General features: G+C 41.0%; 1 protein-coding gene across 2 annotated transcripts; it reads left to right on the forward strand.

The window, feature by feature from the left end:
• Window positions 1-219: 219 nt before the first annotated feature.
• Window positions 220-17,087, forward strand: LOC136944342 (phosphatidate phosphatase LPIN2-like). Of its 2 annotated transcripts, none has more exons than XM_067238086.1 (20): window positions 220-266; window positions 3,596-3,796; window positions 3,869-3,964; window positions 4,069-4,331; window positions 4,577-4,681; window positions 4,839-4,950; window positions 5,046-5,934; window positions 6,149-6,242; window positions 9,890-10,107; window positions 10,941-11,034; window positions 11,825-11,894; window positions 12,244-12,336; window positions 12,488-12,561; window positions 12,645-12,783; window positions 13,030-13,178; window positions 13,917-14,003; window positions 14,218-14,370; window positions 14,501-14,615; window positions 14,746-14,849; window positions 15,695-17,087. In XM_067238086.1, the coding sequence occupies exons 2-20, from the start codon at window positions 3,605-3,607 to the stop codon at window positions 15,840-15,842; spliced, it is 3,195 nt and encodes a 1,064-aa protein (XP_067094187.1). In that variant the 5' UTR covers window positions 220-266; window positions 3,596-3,604; the 3' UTR covers window positions 15,843-17,087. The 2 variants fall into 2 exon arrangements, with proteins under 2 accessions (XP_067094187.1, XP_067094195.1); XM_067238094.1 differs by having other exon boundaries at window positions 9,920-10,107.
• The last annotated feature ends 47 nt before the right edge of the window (window positions 17,088-17,134 follow it).

Genomic DNA, 17,134 nt, shown 5'->3' on the forward strand with positions numbered 1-17,134 from the left:
TAAGAAAATGTATGGCCTTTGTCGGAGACTTTTCAGAAACCCAAACGCTAAATTATATATATGTAGGCCTATAGGCCTAACTTTATTATTTGTAATCGAGAATCACTTTGCGAACACATAACAAACAAGACGCATGTTTTTGCTTCCTTGTGTTCTCATTTGTCAAAATGCTGTGTGACGTGCCTCTTGTTCAGTTTGCGGCGCAAGCGCAGGATGTTAGCTAGAAGAAGCATCTTTGAATAATTTTGGGTAACTTCATCAACAAGGTGAGAACAATAAAAGTTCCCAAATGGTGTTTGAACTAACTTCTTCGTTTTATTATCTTGTTTATGTAGATATGCAAATACGTGGCAGGTGGTGTGTAGAGGTATTTTCGCTACTGTTTTGTTATGTATTCCCAGCCACGTCGCCAAATAAATAGGATGACTTGAAGTTAGCATTAAGTATTCCATACTGAGGATTTCTGACATAGCCTACAGTGAGCTAGCAGCTTGCAAACATTTTTAAGCATGTTAGTGCTAGCCTACCTTGTTAGCTATGCCATATAGAAAATGTGTGATTTTGTCATTTCAATGGCCTATTGTGTTCGATGCTCTTTTCGAGCTGTTACTGAACGCGAAACAATGTTGCGAGATCTAGCTAGCCTAGCTATAGTGATTTCCTCGATTGGTTACATCGCTAAAATGTTAGCCTAACTTTGAAGCGATATGTAGTTGTTCAGTAACAACACAGACAGTGCAACTGAAACCAAATGTGTTTTGTACCATATGTTAAGATAAGTAAAAATGACTAGGTAGACACAAGATTGGAGCGTTAATATTATTAATATTAGTTAACATAAAGATCCTCGATCAGCTCTAGACAAACAAATGCGCTTTGTTATTATTGTCGACATCAGACCAAGCTTTAACGCCAAAGATGCATAAGCTTGACGTTGAATATTATAAAACGTCCTTGGCGTTTGGGCTTTCTTGACTGAATCTGTCTTATCACTGGTTTAATTTGCTCAAGACTCCATCTCACTACTTGACACCCAACTGGAAAAATGACACAAGCCAGCATAAATCAACTATAGAATAATTACTTCAAGTCAGTCTGTTACTTGCCCCCCCAGATGAGGTAAAATACTCTATTTACCACAAAAGTTACTGCTAATCTAACCCTACTCTCCCATCACGGTAAAGGCACTTGTGAACATACTTGGCTGATTCTTCAGTGCAGTTATGAAATATTGTTACCATAGTACAGTTGGCACACAGCTTCCGACATAACCAAGACAGAGCTGAGTGTTACGAAACACTATGTAGGTTAGGGTTTACCCTTTCTCTTTAGATTCAAATTAAGACAAATTCTTAATTTAGTCTCAACCTTCATCACCCCACTTAATAAGCCTCCCATCCTTTCCCACAGTCCAAATCTCTTTAGTTTTTGTCTCAGTACGCTGGCCCACATTGTCTACTGTAGGCTTTGTGCTCAGTTTAAAAAACTGCTGACCTTGCAGATTCCATTACAAAATAGTGGAGCCTTTTCCCTTCCCCAAATACAAATCAACTGCATCTAGTCTGGAAAATCCTGACTGAGCAAAGAAAGAAACAATTACACACTAGTCAATGCGCACCAGGACCTTTCCAGTGGCCCATTACAGTAGATAGACTAGTTCTCCTGATCTGACCAGATTCCAGTAAAACAGTTAGAACTCTTCATTTGACCATCAATGTAGGTCTGTAGAGGCTATCCCTGAAAGTCAAGTGCTAGACAAATCTTGTGTTCAGCATGTATTGTTGCCAACATTACTTTACCTTCAAGAGGTTTGTTCTTTTCCTCAATGTCCTTAAAAGTGTGTCATCCAGACTGTTTTCCAATGTAAATATGGTGTTGATGGTCACAGCAATGTCCTCCATCTTTGAATGAAAAGTGAACTGTGGTGAAGCCCAGAAGCTGTTAGGTGACTAGTTGATTTGTGTGTGTGTGTGTGCGTATGCATACCCGTGCAAAGCATTGGTGAATAATAGAACAACCTCAGCCTTTCAGAAACTGCTGGCCTGGCTGTCATGTGCAGCACGAGTGGAGAAGTGTGAATTTGATGGGTGTGTGAGAGTGGGTTGAGTGTGAATGTGCCTTTAATGTATGTGTAAGTGATTGAGGGAGCAGTGTCGAGCGTAAATGAGTAGTGCTGTAGCCCTACCCAGCTCAGAACACACAGGTCCACACATAAGTATTAGAGACTAAGTATTCGCCTACTACTGCCAAAACAGTTGAGCAGGTGTACCTGATTGAGTAGACTTCAGATAATTTATTTGGAACTTTCCTTGCTAATTAATTTTAGCCTACTACAACTGCTTAAAATGTAGCCTTATGTGTGTGGGTAAAGTGGACCTACTCCAATGAAGAGTGCAGAGGATTCTGGGGAATGAAAGACATTTGGGCAGCTGATGGCGGGGGGGTCGAGGGAACAAGACTTTTTAGGGAAGGGACACCTTCACCCTTCTTTGTGGGTAAGAGCTAAACTCTTCTCTAAGACTCTGGGCCTTTAGCATGTTTGTTAGCCTACAACTTAAGGGCTTTGTCTGTTTTCTTTTTCCTGTCCTTAGTACTCTGAAGCTTTGTGCTTACTAAGTATACTTGAGCTTGTAGTTAAAGTTTGAAACGGTCAACACGCACCAGTTTCTTGGCACTGTAGCTGGTAGAAACTGTGTTCATTAGAAAGGCACTATTTCCATTGCTGAGGAAATAAAGCACTGTGAAATTAGTTGGAAAGGCATAAATCAGGCCTTTCCTAAGGTCATCAGTATAAGGGCAGTATTAATAAGTACCTTGAATTTGGGTGCTAGCTATGCAGAGAATAGCCAACAGGAACATCCCAATTTTCTGCATTAGAAAAACCAACCAGGTGAGCAAGGCGTGTTATTTTCCAGTGTTGACAAGGTGTGTCCTAAAGTCTTGGTTTTGTCCCTGGCTGAGATGAAGTGAGGGAAACCCCTCTTCAATTCTAGGCTTGATTTTTACCTCACGTGGGGCAATGAGGTTTAGGTTTTGTAATGAGGGGCTAAAAAGAAACTTTAGACCTTGATCTCCCTACAAAGCCATTGATCTGGCCCCTAAACAGATAATTTTCATCATGACTCGTTCCAAAGATCAATAAAGGTTGTTTATAACATACAGCTCAGCTTAGGGTGACAAGACGTTTCAAGAATAGCAAGACACATCCTGGTAAGACTGTCAACCTTCTTGAGTATGGATACTTATTTGTATATGCTTTTTTAGCTTGTATTACTTGGTTCTGTTATTGAAAAAGGCAGGTTAAAAGCTAAATTATCAAATGGCCTGCCCTTATTGATGGCAGTTGGCCAATGTGTTGATTTCGCCAGTGAAGTTGTTTTTGGCTAGTGAGACTAGGGATTTTCCAATACAAGGAAGACTGTGATCTGCCTTCCAAATCTCCACCCTCTCTGAACTGTGCACAGTCACAATGGTTGTCATCATGATTCCCATATCCATTTTAGAATTTCCTAATTCATACTGAGCAAGTTTGTAATACACTAATGAGGCTGGGAAAGTGACGAGGTGTTTTTGTCTCTCCTTTGTCTCCCTCCAGTCTCAGACCATGAACTACGTGGGTCAGCTGGCGGAGACGGTGTTTGTGACGGTGAAGGAGCTGTACCGTGGGCTCAATCCCGCCACACTCACCGGGGGGATTGATGTCATTGTGGTTCGCCAGCCTGATGGTTCACTCCAGTGCTCCCCCTTCCATGTGCGTTTTGGGAAATTAGGTGTGCTGCGGTCCAAGGAGAAAGTGGTGAGCATACTTTTACACACACATACTTACTCGAGGCATTTCTCAAGTACTAATAGCTGCTTTGTGTTGCAGGTGGACATCGAGATCAATGGGGAACCCGTTCAGTTGCACATGAAGCTAGGGGACAATGGAGAAGCTTTCTTTGTGGAGGAAAATGAGGATTTGGAGGTAGGGGTGAGGCACATTGGGTTCAAACATACTGCCTTTACAGCAGCTGAAGACTTATTGCCCAAGACTCAACACGTTTTCATCGAATATCTCCTTCCCTCTAGTCGAGAGTGCCAGCACACCTCTGCACCTCCCCAATCCCCATGGAACTCCCAAAGGGAAGCGAGGACACTGCCGAGGTTCTGGCTAGCGTGGGGGGAAGCTGGCGTCGGAAAAAACGCCGCCGCAAACGCATGCGCTCAGACACACACTTGTGGGAGGACGGCAGCTCCTCATCTGAGGAGCGGGAGAGGGAGAGGGAGAGAGAGAGGGAGCAGGCAGACCTGGAGAGCCCTACCAAAGTGCCCACTCTGAGCATACTAGCCAGGTCAGAGCTGAACCTATTAGAGGGCTATTCCTGTGCATTACTACTTCTTATATTGAAATGGTAATCTTCAGCCATTAGGACTCTACATCGTCATTTTTCACTTAAAGCCATGTCAGAATTTGGGGAGTGCAGTTCAATACCCATTTGTGTCGCAAATGGTTGAACTTGCTGCTTTAAAGCCAATACACCTTTGTGGTTGGAGGGATCAGTAAATAACATCTGTAAAATGTCCTTCATCTTATCAGTAAGTCGGTGTACTACTCTCTGGCTGAGGAGCCGTTTGAAGTGGGTGAGACACAGAGCCGAGACGTTCACCCCCACTCAGATGGAGAGTGGTCTCCTTCAGAGAGGTGAGAGCCCCTCGACAGATTCTCTCTCACTTCCTGTTCTCAACTGATACTTACTTTCTCAAGTTTAACCATGAAATGGTCTCATGTTACGAATACCCTTGTCGTGTTCGGACTCTTAATACCCTTTTTTATACATTTTTCTCTCTCTGTCTTCAAGCACTGTGTTCTACAGTCGCCCATCCTCTCCCAAGAGTGACTCTGAGCTGCTTGTGAAACAGCAGGAGTCCTCCAGACCACAGATGCAGTGGAGCTGGGGAGGCTTCCCCAAGGTACACACGCAGGCGCACGTAGGCACCTATATCAAGATTTAGAGCTCACACTTACTGTTGATCACAAAATACACTCTGTCCTTTCCCCCTATCAGTTGGAGAGAACCCCTTCCGAAGTGCAGCGCGCCTCAGGCAGCTCTCACTTCCGCACCATCCACAGGCAGGACTCTTTCGACATGGACTCCGAGGCCACGGTCATCTGCGGTCGCATAGACCGGGTGATCATGGTTAGACCCCAACCCAGGATACTGTCTTCAGATTCAGAACATCCGTATATTGAAAGGATCCCTTTCACTCTTGATGACGGACCTCAGTCATTCCACTCCAGTACAAAAGATCCACCTACATTAGCATCATTAGCAATGGGTAGCTTAGATAGGATCCAGGTGCTTGAACAAACCTGGGTAGATTATTCACAGACAGGGCTGAAACTAGTCAAGCAAACCCCATCCAACCTAGAGGTTGAGGAGTCCCCGAATGTCATTGGCAAATCAGTTTGTGTTGTGTATAGTGAGAATGCTACGAGTCTAGTTATCGAAGAATGTACCGACAGTAAGGATGTCAGTCGCCTATCTGACACAGCTAGCATAACCAATACTGCTTATTTAGCTAAAGAGACACAAAGATCGAACACAACCTCTTTAGCAAAGACCATTAGATCACCTAGTACTGCTGACTTAGCTAATGCAGCTAGTTCCGTTAACTCAGAGTCACTCGTTGAGCAGCAGAGTGCTTTACTGGAGCCAAACCATCAAGGGCTCACGAAAGGAGTTGTTTTGACTGAGGCGGACAGAAGGAATGAACCCTGCACTGGGGAATGTAACCAAAACAAGGAAGTGGCAGGGATTGACATGACTACCGAGGCCACACTGACCAACCAGACTGCAGAGAGCTTTGGGGTGACCGAGCTGGCCAATGAAACCGGAGGGGAGGACCGGTCGGTAGAGGGAACCTTAAAATCTGAACAGCAGGATAAGACTAAAGGTGAAGACATCTTTACATACAGTACATATTATAAAAAGTACATGGTTATTTTATAATTCTCATCATTTTAATGATTCTTGTAATTGTAAGTAACAGTAAATCTCAATAGTTAAAATGTTATATCTGAGTCATCATCTCTTCAACTATCAAATTCAGAGTTTGGCCATTGTTATGGTTGTGCTGTACTCATTCAGTGCTTTGTGTTGGAATGCAGGAAAACGCAGCCAGCACCTGGGACCTTCTGACATCTATTTGGATGATCTGTCCAACCTCAACCCTAAAGTGGCAGCTCTCTACTTCCCTAAAAGGTAACACAGGAAATTATCTCAGTCACTTCCACTGCTAAACTGTTGGGCATAAACATCATAGTACCGTTGTCTTAGAATTAAACAGCATTCTTGCCCCTTTATTTTAACTGGATTACGGCCATTTCGAGTAAACATGGTGACCCTTTAGCATCCGTTAATTTAAACATCTGAAAATTTGAAAACGAGAATGGAACAATATGTCCTGATTGATACTGTAGTTAAAATGTTACCAGATGTTACCAGACCACTTTCAGGAGTCTTTTATTAAAAAAGAAATATTCCCAAAACAATGATCCACCGATAATGATTATATAACTGAAAATGTGTGCAAGTACACAAAATGTAAAGTACTGTTAGTGTCATGTTGGCCTAAAAAACTGAAAACACTAGCATCTGACACACAATTACATGTTTGGAAATGGGAACTCTAGGCTTTATGTAGAATTTTAAATGTACAACAGATGGCAAGTGGTACATTGTCATCAGGCAAAGATGCATGAAACTAAAATCCCTCTGTCAATGGCAATTGAAGACAAAAGTCGATTTAACCTCCATGAAATGTTCAAAAACAACAGTGAATCTATGTGGTGCATTTGTAATGTGTTGAATGTATATTTGGTTACCTGAAATGTTTGGCCTCTCCTATTTATATCATGACATGGTCCTGAGTAATCAGTTACTGTACTGTCAAGGATTACAGTGCATTAAATGTAGCAAGATAGATCTTTCCCTCACTTTTTCCAAGTAGTTGTTAGAATGTTGGCTTATCTTATCTGTGCCACAGAGGAAGTAGAGGACTGATCTAGGTTTAATGCCTTATAAAATGTACCTAGGGGTGTCTGCTTTCCTTAAAACATTTGCACACAAGGATGTATAAGATCCTTAAAAAATATTTCTGAAACTTTGTAACCATGACAGAAAGCTAACTGATACTACCTAAGATTATCTATTAGCGGTACATCTCCATTTGAGTAATCTTAAAATATTTGTCCCTGCCTGGATAGGACAGTGACCAGACACTCATACGGCAGTACTTGGATGAGAGTACCAGAATCAGTTTCTACTTTTGACTTTATTTCTTAATTTGCTCAAGTGTGACCAACTGTTGTTCAAAATCACTGAGCTAGGTGAATTCACATCATATGAATATCTTGCTATAGAGCTCAAAACCGAATCAATACTTTTTGTTATTATATATCGGCCACCCAAGCACTCGCCAATATTCATACAAGAATTCTCTGAACTATTATCACTATGTGTCACTAGATATGAAGTAGTTTTAAACGGAGACTTAAATATCCAAGTAAATAAAAAAGCAGACCCAAGAACTATTGAGCTCTTAAATCTCCTTGACAGTTTCAATCTAACTCAACACATAACAGACCCAACACACTGGCACGGAAACACACTAGATCTAGTGATAACAACTGGACTAAATATCAATAATATTTCAATAACTGATCTACCCCTCTCAGACCATCATTATATACTTTTTAATGTGGAAATTATCCTAACAAAAAAGAATTCTTAGTCCATAGAAGATATTTAGACGATACAGCTATGATGACATTTTCTGAACAATTTGCTCTATATGAGCCGACTAACCATGATTGCTCTCTGAATGAAATGGTAGAGAACCTCAATGATGCACTATTATCTGTGTTAGACTCTGTTGCACCACTGAAAACCAAAAAGAAGTGCACAAGCAGAACCTCCCCATGGCTGAGAAATAAAAATGTTAGTGAAACGAAAAGAAAATGCCGTGCAGCAGAGAGAAAATGGAGGAAAACAAAGATCACTATCCACTACAATATCTACAAAGATACACTAACCACCTATAACAAAACCATCCGTCTAGCAAGGAGAGAATATTTCTCCAACATTATTACAGAAAATGCCAGAAATTCCAGAGTTCTTTTCTCCACCATTGACCAGCTGCTAAACACTGTCCCTGCCCCACCTCCATCCTCAGCAGTTAAATGTGAAGAGCTTGCTTTGTTCTTCAAGAACAAAATAACGACTTTGACGAATGATCAGAGCGAGTATTATTAATAGTGGGGTCGAAACTGACATCAGTAGATTCTGCAACATAACCATGAGCACATTTACCTGTATCACACTTAGTGAACTTTCCAAAATTGTCAGCGAATGTAACTCCACAACCTCAGATATTGATCCTATACCCACAACATTCTTTAAGCGAGTGTTTGATAGTGTCTCAGGTCCGGTGCTAGAGATTATAAACACATCCCCTAGAACTGGCGTCCTACTATGTGGCCCCAAATCCAAAAGAGAGATGCTTATTAAGAATCTTGGAGGCTTAACCCCCTGTCTTAAACCAGAGGTGACGAGTCTCGGTGTAATCCTGGACTCAGATTTGAATTTCAACTCTCACATTAATAAAGTGACCAAAACAGCTTTCTTTCACCTGAGGAATATAGCAAAGGTACGACCATTCATAAACCAAAATGATGCAGAGAAGTTAATTCATGCTTTCATATCCAGCCGGCTGGACTACTGTAACGCACTTTTCACTGGTCTTCCCAAGAAAACCACTGAAAGACTACAGCTCATTCAAAATTCTGCAGCTAGATTATTAACCAAAACTAAAAGGAGAGAACACATTAGTCCTGTCCTAGCTACTTTACACTGGCTCCCTGTTACCTTCAGAATTGACTTTAAGGTCCTTTTCCTCACATACAAAGCTCTACACGGACAAGGACCTAGCTACATTGCTAACTCCTTTATAAACTACACACCAGCTAGAACACTGCGATCATCAAATGCAGGCCTATTAGAGGTCACCAGAAGCAGTCATAAGAAGATTGGTGATTCAGCCTTTGTCAATTACGCCCCAAAACTATGGAACAAATTACCCATAAATATTAGGGAAGCAAACACTCTAGACATTTTTAAAAGACAGCTTAAAACCTACCTTTTTACCGAAGCATTTAAGTAATTTTATCTCAAGGGTTTTCCTACTTTTATTAGTTATATTATTGTAGAATCTTGGTTTAGTAAATTTGGGTCATTATTTGACTTGCTATTTTTACTAAAGTTGTTTTCTCTCTTGAACAGAGATCTTATTGGGATTTTTATTTTTGTTTGAATTGTTTATCACTTGTATTATTGTTTTTATTGATTTTATGTAAAGCACCTTGAGCTACAATTCTTGAATGAAATGTGCTATATAAATAAAGTCTTACTTACTTACCATTTGACCATATTTCACTGTTGAAAGGTCACTCTGGGGTGACACCTAACCTTTAAAAAAAAGTACTATGCTTTATCTACACACAAGCATATTGCATAGAATGTACCTGTGCCTGACTTGGTAGTTGCCATGGTAGTATGCTATTGTCACAAGTTAGAGCCACATTTGCTCTTCCTACCCGTGTCCTCTCTGGAGTCTCCTGACTCCCAGATGCACCTGATCGCCTTTCATAAACACCACTCTAGCCCTTTGTGCCAGTGAATACCAGTGAGGGGTTGTTGTCCAGTGTTGTCCGTCTATTCTGAAGCCGTTTCAGTACAGTCACTGACGTTTCAAAGGACCATGTGTAAAAATGTATCCACAGTCGAGTTGAGCTTAACAAACTACCTGTATTTGGAGCACGTTTGGTAGATAAATGGTGTGATGTGTTCAGCATCTCACAGGAGGGTTTTCATCTCTCCAGTGAGACGGAGGGCTTGCCGCGGCCGGGCCCGGAACAGGGCTCCACGTCGGGGACCCAGTCCCCGCAGTCTGTGGGCAGCGGGGCCATGGACAGCGGCACAGAGTATCTGTCCGACTCCATGTCTGACACCATGGACGCCAGCATGTCCCTCTGCGGACGCGTCTCTGACACCAGCCTCATCAACAAAGGTGTGTGTTTCTGTGTGCTCGGCTTGTGTTTTTTGGTCAGTTTGTAATGCGACATGCCCAGGTGGAAAGGGGAGGAAATTGACTTTTGCTCACATACACAACATGGTCAAAAGTCTGTGGACTTACTAAGAAGCCTATTCGGACACCTGATTGTCGAACATCTCATTCCAAAAATATGTATTTGTTATGAAATGCTACTATCAAATAGATTGCATTGACGATGGATTTACTTACTTTTAAGACCGAAAAGCATTAGTGAGGTCGGGACATCAATGTGGAGAAATTAGGCCTAGCTTGCATTGACGTTAAAATGTTATCAAAGGTGGATGCCAGTCAAGTTCTTCCACAGCTCTCATCTCGACAGATAATTTCAGTATGGACCTCACTTTGTGCACTTCCCCCAACTGTTGCCCCAAAGTTTAAAGCATTAAATAGTATAGAATGTAATTGTATGCTGAAAGACTTCTGAGTCTTAATAAACTTGCATTACTCCAGCAGATGCTTTGCGGTGTCTAGGGGATCGTGTCAGGAAGCTCCCGACAAACTTCTTGTACCTACTTTACTTCCAGAGGTCATTTCGAACTTGTGTTTACTACTGTAGGCTACTGTAGTGATTGTTGCAACCGAAGACGATGTTTGAGAGCTAAGCACTTCAGCACTGATTTAAAGGAGTGTGTCCACACATACTATACTTTTGGCCGAATAATGTACATATAGAGAAGGTCGATAGTTTAAATCAGAATGAAATTAACCATTTGTCTGCACATAATTTGAGGCTCATTCTACTAGTTGTTTATTCAGTCATAAAATTATCTCATTGCCTTTCAATTCAGATAAGTTCATGGAACACATTGTGACATATCAGGATTTTGTGAACAACCCTGGAATCATTGATGATCCAAACCTGGTAATCTGCATTAACTCAAAGTAAGTACAGCAGAGAAGCAATTCATCATTTCATCATGTTCAATTTCATTACACTTTGGGGGTGTTGTAGTGGCCATTTGAATTTTCATGTTATAAGTAATGCTGGTTCTGGATCAAATTTGCATTGAGAGTGTTTGTGAAGTTATACAGCTCTGGAAAAGACCACTGCACATTTTTCTTTCATAAAAAAAAGAAGTTGAGAAGGACAATTTTGTGTGAGGAACAGAAGTTGTCAAATTTAAGTTAAAAGTTAAATTTACCTTTCAATGTTGAGTGTTCCTCACTCAAAATTTTACTTTTTTATGAATCCAGAGCTGTATATAATAACACACAGGTAGACCTAGGATAGTAAATTTCTTATTATTAATAAGAAATAATAATAATTAATTAATTTATACTTATTAATTAAACAGTTTTAAACTGTACCTTAAAGTACCTTGCCAGTATTTGTTGAAACAAGAAATGTATGTTTTTTTTTTTTACAAGCTCAAGTTCAATTACCAGAACTTAATGTGTTTAGATCAATGTGCCAACTTAGTTTGAAAATTGAAAGCTGAAACATCTCTCTGGCCAATTGCTGTCCATATGATGCACCAGAGGACCATTTAATGATTCCACCCATATGATGAACACATCCACTGACGTAAATTGCACAAGAAAAATATAAACTTGTGGTTATTTTGCCAAGAGCATTTGTCATGGTTTAAGATTATTTTTGCCAGGTACTGTTATCATTGGCTTATCATTGGCTCAACAGTCCTAAGGTCCCTCCTTGTGATTGTTCACTCAGGTATTATAACTGGGCGGTGGCAGCCCCCATGGTCCTGGCAATGCAAGCCTTCCAGAAGAACCTGCCAAAGGTATTTCCTGTTTCATAAGGACAGCTTTGCCTCCTCTCAGTTATCTGCCTTAGATCTCAAACCCTAGGACAGAATTCTACCCTTCTTTGTATATTTGTTTTGATGCTGTATACTACATACATATATATTCTTTAAGTTTTTTTTTGTGTGTGTGATGCTACTGCGTAGATGCCAGGTCGCGAGAATTTTACCATCCTGATGACGCTGGGTTATTCAGTGCATGGGACAAATAAACCACTTTGACTGACAGAACTTACGGATGAATACTTTCAATTCCGCATGCCACTGTTCTCATCAGGCAGACAAAGTGATAATGGTTTTTGTGTTGCCTCTGACCCTGTCTGAGTAGAACACCATAGAGGAGCTTGTAAAGGTCAAGATGCCCAAGAAGTCTGGGCGCTGGTGGTTCTCCTGGAGGAGGAAGGACATGGACGCCAATCAGGTAGACCGGCCCATCACCACAGGGTTAGGGCTAGCAGTAGTGTTACAGACACATGGACATGAACAGTAGGGCAATTAATTGATACAATTTAACATAATGGAAAAGTAATTATATGTGCTTGCTTACAAGCCTTGACCCTGACTTTCTGCAGGCCAATTCAAAGCAGAGCCCTGAGGAACCTCAGACGGAAGCCTCCTGCTCTGTGTCTATTTCTACGACTGTAAAGTGAGTTACCACCTACACACACAGTATGGTAGCAACATACTGTACTTTGTGATGAAAATGTGTTGCTATGTTTTGCTCTTTAGGGCCACTCTCGATGATTTGTCCAGCGATGAGGAGGCGGGTCTGGGTAGACAAGCCAGCCTATCAACAGAGACCATGACCACAGCTCAGTGCATCAGCCAGATGTACAGAAAGTCCCTTCGCCTCACCTCTGAACAGATTGTGAGTTTTACACACAAGCTAAAACACACCTTTCACCTCAGAGCACACTATGTGCCACAGACATCTGATGTTGGTTAAAAATTATGTGTTGAAACATGGGTTCCCAAGATCATAAACATTCTTCTTTATCTTGTACATATTGACTGCAAATGCCAGTGCCTACATCTTAAATTCCTCAATCAAAACAAAAGTGGAGACATCTTGATCGTGTGAATGAGCACAGACCATTATGGTTGTGTTGTTCAGGAGCGGTTGAACCTTCGTGAGGGGGCCAACAAGGTTGTGTTCAGCGTGACCACTCAGTACCAGGGCACATGTCGCTGTGAGGCCGCCATCTACCTTTGGAACTGGGATGACAGTGTTGTCATCTCTGATATTGACGGCACCATCACTAAGTAAGTGTTTGTGTATGTGACATTGTCTAATATAGTTTATAATGGGACATTTTAGTAGTGTCCACACACTGACACAAGTATTGTTGTTTAGGCTGTGTACAATAGTACATTTGGATAAATAAAATAAAAATACTAAATAAAAATAACTTTTGGGCCCCTATACACATGAAGCCATCTGAGAGTTGTTTTGAGGAAGTTCAGGCAAAAATTGTAGGGTGCTCATTTTAATTTATCATGTTTTAATTCATTTTATAACATTGCCTATTGCAACTTTAAAGGTTGATGGGCAGATTTTATATAGATTTTTCCATTTAGTGAATTGGTTTGTTGTGAATATAAATTAGCGGATTAACATTAAGTAGCAAGTCCTATTTTTAGTATAATTATATACTTGCATATCCTTTTGAGATTGTGAGAGTGACTCCTTAGAATCACCCAACTTCTGAAATTGTGTTTCTATACTGTCTCAGAATATTTAAGAGTCTATTCTGCAGCTAAATTCTCACGGAGCCACATTGAAATGTATAGTATCAGCTTGTGCACATTTCAAATCCAATGTGTTGGGAGTACAGAACCAGAACTAACCCAAACCTCTGTTCTGTCACTGGAGGGCATTTAATTGCGTGGGATGTGTGTTTCCTTTCAGGGGGTAGTGGATGGCTGTTGTGTATGCAAAGCCATCAACTATCTGAGTACATGTACTGAGTATATATGTCATTTCTTTCTGGATTTATTCAGATCCGATGCCTTGGGACATATTCTTCCACAGTTGGGTAAAGACTGGACACATCATGGGATTGCCAAACTCTATCACAAAATCCACCAGTAAGTAAAAATATTTCTGAAACTTTGTTACCATGACAGAAAGCTAACTGATACTACCTAACATTATCTATTAGCGGTACATCTCCATTTGAGTAATCTTGAAAAAAAAATCTCCAAACTGTTTTAGACTAATTTAAATAAAACAAGTTGACACTCAAATCTAATTGGAACCAACAGTCTAGTGCTGCTTTCTGCCTCTGACTTGCCCCTCTAGAAATGGATACAAGTTCTTGTACTGCTCGGCTAGGGCCATCGGCATGGCTGACATCACCAAGGGCTACCTGCAGTGGGTGAATGACAAGGGCACTGTCCTCCCCAAGGGCCCTGTGCTGCTGGCTCCCAGCAGCCTCTTCTCTGCCCTGCACAGGTACAGAGTCCCCACACTATCCTGACACCACGGGAAAATGGCTTCACTGGTCTGCTGTCACCTACCTAGATGTTTGGGTGTACTGTACTGTCCAACCTTTTACTTTGTGTCCTTCACTGACCCATGCCAGAGAGGTGATAGAGAAGAAACCAGAGGTGTTCAAGATTGCCTGCCTGACTGACATCAGGGACCTTTTCAATCCCCAAAGACAGCCCTTCTATGCAGCTTTCGGCAACAGGACCAATGTAACCTATACTACAATGCTTATTTACTTGTTATTGTGTTATACTATGTTTTATGCTAATGATAAAAAACAAAGATCTTCAAGATACAGCCTGATGGTTCTGAGTGGTGTTGTGTCTCCTTCATCTGCAGGATGCATATGCCTACAAGCAGGTGGGTGTTGCTGACACTAGGATCTTCACTGTGAACCCCAGAGGGGAGCTGATCCAGGAGAACACCAGAGGGAACAAGTCATCGTACGTAGCCAGCCGAGAGACTCGTGTTCCTGCTTGTGATTGGTCTGTGTGCGTGTGATTGGTCTGTGAGAATGCACTACAGGCGTTTTGTGTTTGAATGTTTAAGAAGGTTTGTGTATGTGTATCTCTCTATTAATTCCAGGCTGTGTGTGTGTACGCATTTAGTTTCCAATGATTATCTGGAGAACCGGGCGCTCTGCAAAGTTTGAAATGTCGCAGGTGTCCTTTTTATAATCCAACGGAGTGCAGTGCCACGATCGACGTTGTTCGGATCAGCATTTCAACATTTTTATCACCAGCTACATCACGGGCACTACACTATAATTCCAGAAATCTGTGTGTGTCACCGACATCATCGCTGGCACTGTGCGCGCGCCACTAATTTTCTCATGGGCACCATATACACTATAGTTCAAGTAATCTGTATTTGTGTGTTTCACTGACATCTTATTCACCAAATGTATTACCGGCGCTGCAGTGTTTCCCCTACCATTTATATTAGGGGGGCACCCCGCCCTCCCAACGGCACCCCCCGCCCCCCCCTGGAAGATCAAGTTCATAAAAAATAATTTTAAAAAATCTTTTTTTTATATTATTTTTTTATATAGCACCAGATCACAACATAAGTCATTTAAGGTTACCTTTCCTATAAAACAGGTCTATAGCTTGCTCTTTTATTAAACAAACTAAATGGCCTTATGTTATTTATCTTATTTACACAACGGCATGTCATTTCTGTCTACATGGTCGCCACCCCACCCCACCCACAAAACTGTAAACCTAGGGGAAACACTGCACTGTGCACTAGTATATGTAACCACATGTACTGTGTGTGTGTTTTCCAGGTATGCTCAACTTAGCGAGTTAGTGGAGCACTTCTTCCCGGTGGTCCATACAGAAGGATCGTCATGTTCTTTTGACTGCCCAGAGTTCAGCCACTTCTCCTTCTGGAGAGCCCCTCTCCCTCCACTGGACCTGTCATCCCTCCTCTAGCTCAACACTCAACTTCCTGCTCTGTCAAATATCTTTTCTTTTCAAGCAACTTCAAGAATTAATTCAAAAAATTTTGTATAGGCAATCGATATCCAATTGGATCTAAAGGCTAGATTAGAAATGTGATTAAAGGCTACAAGAGTATGGCGATAACTGCACAAGCACATACTGTGTATACTTGTATAGTGCAATGTTTGACATGCAGTTGGGTATCATGAATGGAAGTGATAAGTATTTTCATTTGTATACTTCAACACTACTAGTAAAATTGCAAAAAGGCATAGGCTACACAACTGGAGAAAGGAAAATTTTGTTTTCTCTGACTATCTGAAACTGCAGGTGGTAGATATATGTTCCACCCTCAATATTGATTTATTATTACCACACTGTAGCATTGTGACATGAACCAAAAACGAATGTATATGCTTTCAAAGACTTTATATAATGGTGTTCACACCTAAACCCTGATTGTCCAAGGGAACCTTATGCCTCATTTATTTTGGGTGACTGTCAGCATCCCTATGTTGGCAATCAATCACAATAATTGCACATGCAGCTAGGCAAAGATATAATACCTGTATTAGAAGTAGCATTCCAATGGCCACAAAATGAAAAAAAGTATGTCAATGTTTGATGAACTTGATGGTTCACAAAGCCTTTTTGTTTTATGAGAACCTACCTGGAGTAACTAAAGCTACTCCCAGGTAGCTTTGAGCAGAGCAGTATGCGGAGTGAAATTGTGGAGCATTTATGACTAGGTTTGAACACGGTTGTTTAATGGAAAAGGACAATGCTTACCAAGCATTAGCTCCTGTGTTTTATTGTAAGAGAAGTGTGGATTGCAAGAGGATCTGATTGTTGAATGTGTGTTGAATCTTACTAGATAAAAGTTCTGCAGTCTACAGTCTTGGAGGTACTGCACTACAGTAAGGATGAAGACTCGTGCATGTGATCGAGTGGTTTGGATTCATATACATTCCAGAACGGAGCTAACATAACTCTTTTGGAAACTGAATTGGTTATAGTTGGGTCTGACATGGTGCCTTTTGTGGTAATATTGAATATTTTATTTATTTACTTTTCTTAAGATTTGTTATCTCATCTAAAGTGATGGCATGAATTATATATATTTTTTTAAACATGCATTGGACGAGGACCACTGTTGTGACTGTTACTGTATGTGTTTTTATCTTATTTCTCCAAACATAAAGTGAAACGCTAATCCACAACACGGCGTCCTATGTTTTCAGTGGTTAATAAATAAAAGTGTTAACATTGTGTCTTTCGCTTGT

Source organism: Osmerus mordax, chromosome 1, assembly GCF_038355195.1.
Source record: "Osmerus mordax isolate fOsmMor3 chromosome 1, fOsmMor3.pri, whole genome shotgun sequence".
Classification (NCBI taxonomy): domain Eukaryota; kingdom Metazoa; phylum Chordata; class Actinopteri; order Osmeriformes; family Osmeridae; genus Osmerus; species Osmerus mordax.